Source organism: Carettochelys insculpta, chromosome 5 (genome assembly GCF_033958435.1).
Source record: "Carettochelys insculpta isolate YL-2023 chromosome 5, ASM3395843v1, whole genome shotgun sequence".
Classification (NCBI taxonomy): Eukaryota; Metazoa; Chordata; order Testudines; family Carettochelyidae; genus Carettochelys; species Carettochelys insculpta.
Window position 1 is genome coordinate 96,595,061 of NC_134141.1, and position 13,344 is coordinate 96,608,404.

Below are 13,344 nucleotides of genomic sequence, written 5' to 3' on the forward strand. Positions count from 1 at the left end.
GGTCCCTCGGGATATCCAATGTCTGGAGCCAGGATTCTCTACGCATGACCACTGCTGTAGCCGTTGAACGTGCCGCCATATCCGCCACATCCAGGGCAATCTGGACTCCTGTCCGCGATGCTGCGTAGCCCTCTTGCACTAGTGCCTTTAACACCGGCTTCTTATCTTCCGGAAGTGAATCCATGAGAGGAGTAAGCCTGGAGTAATTATCAAAATTATGGTTCGCTAGGTCTGCCGCATAATTTGCCATTCTCAATAGCAGGGTAAAGGAGAAATATACATTCCTGCCAAACAGCTCTAGCTTCTTAGCATCTTTGTCCGATCCCCCCGATTTGTACTGAGAAGCCTTTGACCTCTGCTGGGACGATTTGACCACTAACGAATTTGGTTGTGGGTGACTGAAGAGGAACTCCATGCCCTTTGCCGGGACGAAGTACTTCTTATCCACTCTCTTGTTCGTAGGTGGAACGGAGGCCGGAGTCTGCCATATGGTGGTGGCTGACTCCATAATGGCTTCGTCCAGCGGAATAGCAATTTTGGATGAAACCGGGGGTCTCAAATTTTTCAGGAGTTTGTGATGTTTCTCCTGCACCTCTGCCGTTTGAATGCCTTGTGTGAAAGCCACCCTTTTAAACAGCTCCTGAAACTGTTTGAGGTCATCCGGGGGAGAGACATCCCCGGGGGCCATGGCCTCATCTGGGGAGGATGAGGAGGAACCACTAGGGTAAACCTCCCTCGAACCCTCAGGCTCCTGCGGTCGATGATACATTTGCTCGCTGGAGGATTCTGAAGGAAAATCTCGGGGTTCTAAAATTAACTCCCCTTGAGATAATTGTGCTTCCGTCCCCGATCGGGAGTGTCCACGGGGGTATTGAACGGCCGGGGGGGACCTGCCCCTGGGCGTAGGCCTTGGGTGTCTGTGTCCAGCATGATAAGGACGACCATGGCAACATGGGCAAGGGTCCGGGGATGGAGACCTAGACCACTCACGGGGTGTGTACCCCCGACATCTGGGAGAGCGAGACCTCTGCGACGACACAGATAGAGGTGAAACTGGTTTGTGATAGTACTCTAGGGGATCCAATCCCAGAAAAGGTGAAGGTGGCCCAAGCCATGGTAACATTGGTTGGAGGAATGGAGAAGGAGGTTCTGGATAGGCTGGTGGAGACCCAGGCCTTCTGGGTGGCGTGTGTAGCACAGGGGGAGGGCTTGTTGCTAGTAGCAGCACAGCCCTGTCTGGAGATGGGCTGCGGTGCCGGGCTTTTGATTTTGCCTTGCCCCTCCCCTGCAGGCCTGGCACTGCCCCCTCCCGTGCCAGGGATCTCGGCCCTGCTGTCGGCACCGCGCTCGGCACGCTCAGCTGCGGTGCCGCGCGGGTAACTTCCTCCGGTGCCTGCAGGTTCCGTGCCTGGCGGCCCTGCACCGTTGGTGCCGCGGGGTCCGGTGCTGCCTGTGGCGGTGCCGCTGGTTCCTGCACTTGCCTCGCTGATGCTCTAGGCACCACGCGTGCCGGCTGTTGTGTAACTGGAGGCTCAGCCTCTGCCACGTGCGCTGCCGCGCTGCCACTTGCCTGAGTATGCGGCTGGGGGCTGTGCGCTCCGCTCGTCCCGCTCGCTGAAACCGCCGGCAAGGATTGAGCTGGGGAGAGTTTCCTCCGTTTCTGCACTGAGGGGGTCAGAGAAGCTGCCTTCCTCTTATGCAACCCAGAGGGCCCTTCTGGGTGAGGCTTCTCCGGCAAGTCCGGCTGGAGGGCCTTGTCAAACAAGAGCATTTTAAGACGCATTTCTCTGTCTTTCCTGGCCCTGGCTGTGAGCTTAGCACAGTGAGAACACTTCTGGGTAACGTGATTCCCCCAGGCAGCAGATGCATTCACTATGCCCATCAGAGGCTCGCATAGCTTCACGGCAGGACTCTCACTTTTTAAAACCTGAAGAGGCCATCGCGGTGAGCCCTTTACTCTTAATAGGGTACTTAGCACTTAATCCGTGCCTTTTTACCCAAATCGAGGTCACTGGCCTGTGGGGCAGCGGGCGGCCTACTGGCCTTCATGTCCACTCTTCTTCTCCGCTCCACTCTCTCTTTTTATTATATATTTTTCTTTTTTTTTTATTCTTCTCTGTCCTCTTTTTTTTTTTTTTTAAACCAAAACCACAACAATTTACACGTAGAAACACTATCTGATCGGATGCTGGCCTTAGCCTGAGCGGATTCCGTCTGCAGCCGATGGCGGTTGAGAAGGAACTGGCGGGGACCGGATTGCGCACGTGGCCGGGGGTGCACAGGGGAGCGGCGTGCGCCAGCGCATGCGCGATCCAGGAGAAACTGCTGGAAGATTTCCGATCTGCGGCGCCGGGCGAGCCTGACACCTATTGTGGAGCACCCACGGGGACACTCGAAGAAGAAGTTAGACTTCTTCCTTTACACGTCAAAATGAATCAACTTTGTTATGGAAATGAGAAACTGACTCTAGTATGTCAACTCAATGAACTGTGTAAAACCTCCTCACCTTTGTAAACACAGCTAAAATGAAAGTAGGATGCATATTCCTTAAAGTTGACCGAAGTAAAGACTCTTCCCTCTGCTAGCACATTTTTAAGACTCCCTCCCTTAGCTTCTCTCCAAAATGCTTTCTCCTCTGACTTTTTAATTAAGTGCTAAGGACTTAACTTCTATAAAACTGAAGCTGTGAAGCAAAAACCCCACTTTCCCTTGCACAATGTTTTGCTGATAATCATTAATTGATGTGAAAAGACGTATCGATTTTCTGAGGCAAAAATTTCTGCTTTGAATAAGAAATTGAGCATTATAATTTTTCTTATAAGCATAACACACTGCAACATTTAGGATTTTATAAATGGTACTCCTTTTCGTTAAATAAATTGGTTATTTATTATCAAAGGCTGAGTCAAACCCCTTAAAATATGTTACAGTTTCCAAATTACCAAACAGTTAAGTAGACTTAAAATGATTTATACACAAGCTGGAAAAAGTTTGTGGTTTGCTACTACAGAGAAAGCAAATACTTGAAAACATGTAGCTTGAGTAACTTCACAGTGCTTTCAGAAGGATATTCTGAACCAGCTTTGGTCCTTTGAGATTCTCAATTTTCTCTCAAGGAAGAACGCAAACTTTAGCTACATCACAAAGCATGGAGGTCAATCACACAGAACATGTGGATTGCACCACACTGACATTTCATAAAATGAAAGTTTAAAAGCACATACCTTCAAAGACATCTGTCATTTTGCAGATGTGAGCAAAAGTAGCTCCATTTGCCCATGTGTATACTACATCCATCAGGTTAGGTCTGAAGGAGTTTAGATAATTTTCCTCATCGATTTCCAATTTAGCTTCTGCTGAAACTTTGGCAATTCTTTTAGCACATTCCTTTAACAATAAAAGGGTTAACTTTAAAGCCAAGTTGCAGTGTGACAAATTCTTCAAAATCAGAAACAGGTACACTGAATTTGAAATCTAAATTAGACTCAATGTAAACAAGCGGTGTGTAATGCAGTTATTAACCTGTGTGTTAAATTTTAAGAAAAACACATTATACTGGTCAAGCTCATGAAGACCTCACACACAAATTGATGGCACTTCTCTGTTTACAAGTGTAACATGCTAACCTTTGAACTATACATCTGATCAGTATCAAAATTTCAGGAAATATTCTGGGCTACCAACAGCCCTACTGATTTCGGAAAAACTGGGGACATGTGAAGCCCATTGAGCAGAACCACAGCCTTAAACATCTCTACAGCTGTCTGTAGAGCAAACAAGTCAGTGAAAGCACTCAATGTCTTCCAGCACATTACCAACCTTCTCCTACTCTCAGTAAAGTTTAACTTGATACACCCAGAATGTCTTTTATCCCGGACTAACGATAATGGGATGGGGGAGGGAATGTGGGCATGCATACAGCTCCACGCATGAAGGAGAAAACTCTTGTTTACAAGGTGAGAGAATACAGGGTATGTGACTCTTGGTGGAGAGAAATAGGGAACGCAGCTGGGTAGGGGAAAGACTGGAGGGTCTAGGTATGGAAAAGGGGGCATGCAGAACCCGTGGCCTGGTGGAAGGAAAAGTGGAGGTCATCAGAGTTCGCAGAAAACCCTGGCTGTGGAGAGTTGTAGGGAGTTCACGAAATAGAAGGGGATGGGATGGAGAACAGAGCGATTTCCTGTGGGGTAGGGTGGAAGAATTTACGAATAATCCCTGGTGCTGGCAATAACCGTGGGCTACAAAAGCTCTGATCCCCTAATTTGCACACATTCCTCAAAACCCGAATAGAAAAACTCTACTATGATGGCAGTCGTTTGTTACTACAATCAGACAACTCAAGAATTTTTACCAGAACTGAGTTTTAATTCCACACTTCTGCATATGCTTAAATTTTTGCATGCAAGCTGTCCCACTGAAATCAAAGAGATTTTCATTGGAAAACTACCTGCATTTGGCGAAGTGGTCCTGCCAATTGCTCTGTCAATTTGGGCATTTCGCTGGACTGGAAGGAAAAGAAACCCATCAAACTCCATATTCCTGACTTAAATCAAGTTAAATGCAAAACCAGACCAGCAACATTACCAGACAGACCGTATTAACCATTACCAATGCCTTCTGAAAACTGTTTTCACAAATATTAGGATCTACTTCAGGTAGGTGTATTTAACAATAGAGCACTACAGGCATCCTTAACATAAATGTTGAAGTATAAATAAGCTAAACACAAAAGCCTTTCAATAAAGAAAACATGCTAATAGGACTAAGAAAGATGCTTGTTTCTGTACTAAACACATTCAAGACGGTGCCCCTTAAAACTTAAGTCTGAGTTTTGAATAATATAAATTATTTTAGAATGTACCAATGAACAGGCATTTTATTATGAACTTGAAGCTTTACTTTTAATTAAGAATATAAAAAATATGCAACAACCCTGTGTGTCCTGCCTGCTGTTACTAATAGACTTTGTGGTCTATAATATTATCTATAACGTGTTCCGTTACCTAATTTTACTGTAGTTGAGCAATGGGTCACACAGGCATCACTTCCTTTACAGTAAATTACTAGCATCTGCTATGCTTCACTTTTCAAGTCAAGATAGGTGCTACATTTTACTATCTAACTGTAGTGACATCTTACATGATTTTACTAAAATATATTTACAATACTAAGCATCTCTATAGGAGAATACTTTGAATTTCTTCAAGTACCAGCAGCATAAATACTAAGTATTCAGACTTAGGTAGGAAACTGAATGATATTTAAAAGGAACTGGCTTTACTTGCAGAATGAGTATTTATATTGAATTTCAAAGGCCATATGACAATAAGAAGTCCTTGCCAACCATAAGCACTATGAATTGAATTAAAAATAAGATGTATAATCTTGAAACTTTTATGAAAGAGGCAATATTAAATTTCTGAGTCACATATACTTACATTCATCCTACATAGTACTTGCTATGAATTAGTGGTAATTGTCCTACTGAGAAATCCTGCCCCTCCCCCAAGCACTGGAGTAAAATTAGAAGAAAAAAAAACTTCCAATTCTCAACGAGGGACATCTTTGTGAAATTAATATAATTGTATAAGCCAGTAAGCACACAGTTATGGTTTCTGACAAAAGCTATATTTACTTCCCTCTCATAAGAAATGTTTTCTTAAATATATTGACTATCAAAATTTCCACAAGCAGAGCATTTTCTTTCTTGTTGGAAAGCACGGAAAGATGACCAAGCTTTGCTGATTGTGTCATTCAGCTTTATTTGCTTAATCGGAAAGTAGGACAGCAGGGCATCCGGGGCATGCTGCACAATGTAGGAGGTTTGGTGGGCAGAAGCTAGGTATTTTGAAGAGGTGACATGGCTCATCTGTGTAAGAGGCTTATTTATATTTGCACCATGTTTTAAAAAATGATAAATGTCCGAGTATAAAAAAGTTAAATGGGCTAAAACCCTTCAGACAACGATGCACCTCAGGCTTTTAGATTTTTAACTCAACTTCCTTGACCTCTGTATTATTGTTTTCCGGTTTTAACAGCTGTATTGGTGTCCACAAGAACACTGGTCAGGATCATAGACCTGCATGTACAAGTCATAAATACGTTCCAGTTTTCAATGGTGACAACCATAATAGGAGTTTTACTGTAAATTCAAATTTGCTACTCATACTGGAAACACAACAGAGTCTGGGCAGTTCTGTTTACAACGTAAGTAAGATTCTTTCCAAAAGGAGAGTGGGTGCTCTTGTGCTGCTCCTCCATTGGCACCTTCACGCTAGTACCTATCGAGGAGAGCTTGACACCACATGAGGCTTCACTAGCAGCTGTGCTGCATGAGGAGCAGAGAGCAGCGATTAGCTCCCCCAGGGCCTGCAAGAGTGAATCTTCATGCAAATATTTTAACAAAATCATTCACGTCAGGCACGCCAATAGACATTTTTGCCAATCAACAAATAAAATGAATTGCTCTCTGATGGCTGACATAACAAGAGCTGCCACCCTTTTACCTAAGAGCCTATGTGGAATCTGCTTGTGTAGGGATCAAATGCTTGAATTCTTAGTGTTGTTAAGCTAGGACCTCATAAGGTCTCTCCCTAAAAAGGCTTGCATTTGACAGTGTTAAAGTATGCACCATTGGCCTTAAGGCTTATGTTAGTGTCTATGCCTGGCAGTAAGCTTGCTGCCAGCCTCCTGAAGTCCACGGATTCATGTTTAACTTCAAAGCGAATGGTGGACATTTCCTTTACTATCAACCTGATTTTACAACGGTTCTAAAAGTTACAGTATTTTAGGTCACTGAACCAGAACAATATAAAGTTCTAGTAAAATCTATGGTTGCCAGTGAGTCCACAAAGGCCTGCAGAAAAAGTTTACAAGTCCTGCTTAGGATAGCTTCTTTCAACCAGTGCAGAGATCAGCTTTCTTGCATGGTATTCTATGCAAGGCAGAAATTATAAGAGAGAAGCAGAGGGGGCAGCCCTAGAGAACAAGAAAGTCCTGGATGTGACTAGTCATTGTACGTCTGAGTGAGTGAGTAGTTCTGCATGTGTGCTTTTACGGAAATGATCTTCATTAAAAAAAGCCAATCCTCCCCCAAAATGACACACTTCCCCAGAAACTCCATTTATGTAGCCAAGCCCATTTTAGGCAGGTAACTGCCATCACCCCCCCACCGGTCTCGACTGACGCTGAAGTTGTAGGAACCTTCAGTATGCCCAGCGATGCTCACATAGATTAGTTATAGGCGTAACCAGTTGTATTTTGTATTCCAAATACATGGCATACCCATTTCCCCCTTTATTATTTACTCCTACGTAATTCAAGGTAGTTACATAGGCTGAACTTCTCTCATCCAGCACCCTGGAGACCTGACTGGTGCCGATGAGAAAATTTACCAGGTAACAGGAGGTGAATATTTTCTAGCACATTACCAACACTTCCACTGCTTCCTGGGCTCTTAGAAGACATTTGGGAGTAAATCACAGCTAAACAACAGCGCAGAACACCAAGAATGAGGACTGTAAACAAACAATATGGGACTGCAGAAAACTTGGCCACACCAAGTGACGTGATCGTCCGGCTAACTAAAATCATGCTTGATTACGGAGTTTGCTTGACAAGAGAGTTCTGGATTAGAGAGGTTCAACCTGTACTTTCCAACCACTCTCTGGAAGAATCCATCATTCCAAAAATACAGTTTAAACCTTGTCCTGTAGCTTCAAACCGTGACCACATACAACAACCCTGCTTGTGTGTTTTCCTTAAGCCTTTTTTACATGTGGTACCCATAGCAACAGGCACCTTGGAACTATCTGACTTAGATTTTGTCAAGGACATAAAGCTGGTAAAAACCAGCGCAAAACAAATTGGCTGGGTCTACATGTGCCCCTTCCTTTTGAAAGGGGCATGTAAATTAGCAGGTTTGAAATATGCTAATGAGGCACTGCAATGACTATGCAGCACTTCATTAGCATAATGGCGGCCACGGCGATTCAAAAGTGCAGCTTTTCGAATTGCGCGCCGCCCATGGAGACGGGACCTTCCGAAAGGACCCCTCCCCAGTTTTTGAAAGCCCTTCCTCCGATCACGGATAAGAAAAAGGGCTTTTGAAAACTGGGGGGGGGGGGGGAGGTGTCCTTTCGGAAGGTCCCGTCTCCACGGGCAGCGCGCCATTTGAAAAGCCACACTTTTGAATCGCCGCGGCCGCCGTTATGCTAATGAGGTGCTGCATAGTCATTGCAGTGCCTCATTAGCATATTTCAAACCTGGTCATTTACATGCTCCTTTCGAAAGGAAGGGGTATGTGTAGACCCACCCATTGTGTGTGTTTGTGTGTGTGAGAGTGAGAAAGAACTGTTAAAACATTGCCATTGTAGGCGAGGGGGAGAAGTGCTACTTTCAGTGAGAAGAGGAATTAGGGCAGCTTATCAAAAGACCAGATTTTCCCAAAATACAATTTTATCACAACTTGCCAAGTACTCTGTCCTTAGCTATTACAAAATTACTACTATATGATGACCCAATGACGTTCCTGTAACTTTCCCCTCATTCGCAGATATTCTTTCAGACAAACAAAACAGATCATAATATTCCAGATACAGTCTGACATTCTCCATAGGAGATACCACTTTCCTCTTTTCAGATTCTTTTCCTTGTCAAGCAACCTAATACGCTGCTAACCTCCGTTTGCAGAACTGGGTACTTCAGGCATCAAGGTGGTACTCATCACATGACTCAAGTACATTTAAGTGTTTTTCCAGTTGTATCTCATCACATTCATAATTATCTCATTTTCTGGCAGTGAAAACTCAGTCAATATTCCCTCCCTGAGAACTAACTGTTATTAACTTCATGGCAATCAGCTTTTGATTAATTGTACTGGGTTGCTAATGATGCGCATGGTTTCAAGATTCACAATTATCTTTGGAATACATCAAAGACTTTACCCAAAATGCAGGGAAAGCAGTCTACTTCTAATGACTACTGTGGCAGCTATATCAGAGGCAGAAGAAGGGTAATGCCTGACCTATAACTGGACCACTCAGGAACCCTCACTGGTCTGTACTTCAGTAAAGTAAAAATCTGATTTCAGTGTGGGCGTGAGGTTTCCAGGAATGTGACTTTGGGGTTCTGCTATAGCTTTGATAAGAAACAAATCTATGATTTCTGAAAAGAAACTCACATTCTCTTGAAATACAAAGCAGCTTAGTAATGCAGTTGCTTGTTCTGCCGATAAGTCATTGAACAGCCCATTAAACATCATTTCTGTCAGGAGCAGTTCATCAGCACTATAATGGAGAAAAACAAGAAGGAAACTTAAGTAACATATCTCAAAGTATTATTTCTAATTGCATGCTATGTGCATTGTAAAGTACATTGCATGCAAGAGAATAGCTTTTTGTTTTGACAGTATACTGGAAAACAGAAAATTAATTTTGACTTTTGGTGGAAGGGAAAGGGGAAGCAAGAAAATGTGTTTCTGAAAAAAATATCAGTCCTTCTCAAACTAAAAAAGTTTTATTCAGCCACAACGATGACATCTGTCCAGTATGAGAAATTGGGACTGTAGTTGTTGGAGAAGAGATGGCTAACAGAATACAATTTACATTTTCAAGATATTAAAGGGTATAGCACACATTTTAATGTGTTTATAAAATGTAAAGCAAACATGGTCATGAGTTATATAAAACACAGACTGGCAGACAAATCATGATACCTCTTTGATTGGGCATCAGCTACAAATGCCATTCCTCTTTTACTTTAGCCTTTTTCTACATAAACGGGATCATAGAAGTGGAAGGAACCTTGAGAGGTCATCAAGTCCAGCCCCTGCACTCATGGCAGAGCCAAACACCATCTACATCAGGGGTGGGCAACCCCTGGCACATGTGCCAAGAGCAGCATACGAGCCAATTTTCTTCAGCATGCAAGGAGGGACAATCAGCCCTTCCCCTTCTCCCCCATGCAGCCAGGAGCTTGCTCAAAGCCATGCTGCCTGTGGATTAACAAAAGACCAGCTAATGCTATTATCAACTGTCTAAACGGTGAAGCTCAGCATCTTAATTTATTAATGAAACTGTTGTAGGCAAGACTAACAGTGACTTTAAAAAGTATCACTGGCACTTGGACTGCACCTAGAGGTCAAAAGATTGAATTTTGGCACTCTCCCTCAGAAAGGTTGCTGATCCCTGGTCTAGACTGTTCACAACAGGTGTTTATCTAACCTACTCCTGAAAAATCTCTAATGATGGAGACTTCACAACTTCCCAAGGCAATTTATTCCACTGCTTAACCCTGACAGTAAGGGTTTCCCAATGTCCAGCCTACATCTCCCTTGCTGCAGAATAAGAAAAATAAGGTCATTAAGCACCTCTGCCACTTTCCACATTTTCTATTACTGTTTTTCCCTCTTTATTTAGTACCGGGCCCTCCCTGTCCTTGATGTTCCTCTTGCTTCTAATATATTTGCAGAATGTTTTCCTGTTACCCTTTATGTCACTAGGTAGCTTGAGCTTGTTCCGTATCTCATCCTTTAATTTTGCAGCTACATGTTTGTGCCATTTGTTTATATTCATCCTTTGATATTTAACCAATTTCCACTTTTTGCAGGTCTCTTGATTTTTAGATCCTTGATGATCTTCTGGTTAAGGCTGGGCGATCTCTTTCCATACTTCCTATTTTTCCTATGCAGTATCCTTAAGAATGTCTCTGAAAAACTTCCAACTATTGTCTATTGTTTTTCCTCTTAGACTTGCTTCCCACGGGATCTTACCAACCAATTCCCTGAATTTGCTAAAGTGTTCCTAAAATCAAAATGCAAAAGCTCTGTACAGGAAAAGTATACAATTCAGCATACAACAATTCTTAAATTACACAGAAGTACAGGGTTTCGTAAGTTATTGACCAACTCTTATATACTGCTGATTCATTTGGTGTAATAAGATGCATCAGGGCAATGATTTTAGGGACTAAATGAAAAACCAGCAACTACTGTGGCATTAAATTTAAAAAAAGAATTATACTTACCAAGAATTACAAGTTATTAGTGAATAGAGCCACTTGATAATATAGATCTTGACAAATTATCTGAAATACTGAAGTCTTATTTAATTGACACCATTTCCATCTGAATCTTTTTTGAAATACATGTCCCAATATGGAACATGCCTAACAAACACATTTCCTTATTACAAATCACATTTATGATTTTCCCACATCTATTCCTGCAGCCCTTTTGTATCAATCAAATTATACTTTTCAGTATTATCAATAAAATGATGCTAGAGTAACTTTTGCTGCACCTAAGAGTTTATGGCCCTTCTGGATGAATGAAATACAAGGAAATGGGACACAGAAATGTAGTGGGCCTACCTGTCATGGCAGAGTGTATTATATTTGACATACTTAGTATTGCAGGAGGATAAGGTCCAGGCTTTGTAAAGACAAGCCATTGTTCAGGTCTTTTAACAGATCATTTTCTTACAAATTTGAATTAATATTATATTTTATCTTTAGATTATTAGAATCTTATTTCTTTAACAAGTTTATTCTTTTTTCTGTAGACAGGATTAAAGAGAATCATTGTTCTTTATATATATAGAAAATGTATTTTTAACGTGCATTTCTATTAAATGTTTTTAAAAGTGATCTCTATCATGCTGCAACTAGGTTTAGAAATACAGAAGTTTAAGCATCAGTAGGATGCAGCAAGGCATATGTATGTGTAACATTTTCATAGCAGCCCTGAGTTACCTGCTGATTTCACAAGCAACTCGTCCTTTCATCTCTATGACATCAGACGATGTGGCAAAACCCAATCTTCTCAATACACGTTTTCGGCATTTGAGCTCATCCATTTGTAAGACAGTTCTAGCTTTCTTCAGTTCTCGCTTTGCTGTTCGAATATCCACTGCAATCTGTGAAACAGAGAAGTACAGGGGAGAAAAAAAAACTTTCAGAACGTCCATACTTAACACAGGCACTTAGATACCTTCAGCAGAATACAAACAGGCATTTAAAGATATGTACTTACACAGCCTCCATCATCCTATTTGAGTAACACAAACATGGTCTGAAGAAGTGGGTCTGTCCCATGAAAGCTCACCTAATACACTTTATTGCTAGTCTTTAAACTGCTACTTGACTGCCTTTTTTTTTTTTTTTAATTAATCTGTCCACACACATAAGAGGATGCGAAATATTACAGGGAATTGATGCACAAAGAAATCAAGTGACCTTGTGAAAGTCACACATGAAACCTGTGGCAGGGCTGGGAATTCTGAGTTCCAGGCCAGTGCTTTCACCACAAGAGCATCCAACAATAATCAAATACAAAAGAATTGCACCATAAAACTTGCAAGAAACTGCTCCCACAGCATGACAGATGCCTTCTTTGTAATTGTAGGGTAGGATAATCAGTTTCAAAATGAAGAAATTTAAATCCTTTGATGCTAAGAGCTTTCCAACACTGCTCTCCTCAACCTTCTTGGCACCACACAATTAAGGAAGACCAGACTGGAGAAATTACAATCAGAGCCAGACTCAGATATTCTAACAGGAGTTAAGCAACACTTTAGTCCAACCATCCTATTCATTTTAATGACTATACACTCACAGAAAAGGGAGCTATTCCAACATAAACAAGAATCAGGCAATGCCGACTTCTGTGGGATTACACTGAATATATAGAAGCAGATAATTTGTCACAACATGTGATTTCACTTATTTTGATTACCAAATATTTGGATTAGTTTTTAAGCTGTCTTTTATGCCATGCCTATCACTATAGCAGGCAGGAAAGTAGTAAGAAAGTGTAGAAAATTGGCATATGTGAAAATGTACATTATTTGTATTATGAGCATTACTAGTTAATTTTCCTTAATGATTAATGACCACTGAACATATTTCTAGTTCATATCATTTTTTCCTAAAAAAAAAAAAAAAAGATTTGCTTACTTTCTATCAAATATCTCAAAAAGTACATGCCATGAAAACTCAACCAGTGATGCAGAAATTCTGCGAAGTTGCTTTTTTGGGAGAAGGTGACTAACGTTTTGCTTTCCAGATAAAATGGGATTAGTGAGGTGTGTACATTTATTGGCTGTGCCTTCAGGTAATTGCTAATATAGTCAATCCCTCACCTGTGCTTTTCTCTCACAAAGTTTATATACAGTCTCCAAATTGGAATCATTGTGAAGCGGATGCGAATACATCCTATGTTCAAATGCTTCTATTTTTTGGATGACTTTCTTCAGTCCTTGGTCTTTGATGCCCATGTCATCAATGGGGTCCAATAACGGTACTCCATCAGGGAACCGCTTCTGTACTTCCTGAAACAGAAAGATT

At 41.8% G+C, this 13,344-nt stretch overlaps 1 protein-coding gene across 1 annotated transcript in view; it reads right to left on the reverse strand.

Moving 5' to 3' along the window:
* The window catches only part of MTREX (Mtr4 exosome RNA helicase), a 76,614-nt gene that overhangs the window by 12,463 nt on the left and 50,807 nt on the right, over positions 1 to 13,344 (reverse strand). Inside the window, exons 21-25 of the mRNA XM_074995564.1 lie at positions 13,140 to 13,328; positions 11,752 to 11,915; positions 9,182 to 9,287; positions 4,448 to 4,504; positions 3,225 to 3,387 (exon numbers count right to left, since the gene is read on the reverse strand). Coding sequence (XP_074851665.1) covers positions 3,225 to 3,387; positions 4,448 to 4,504; positions 9,182 to 9,287; positions 11,752 to 11,915; positions 13,140 to 13,328 — 679 coding nt within the window. The remainder of the gene's footprint in view (positions 1 to 3,224; positions 3,388 to 4,447; positions 4,505 to 9,181; positions 9,288 to 11,751; positions 11,916 to 13,139; positions 13,329 to 13,344) is intronic.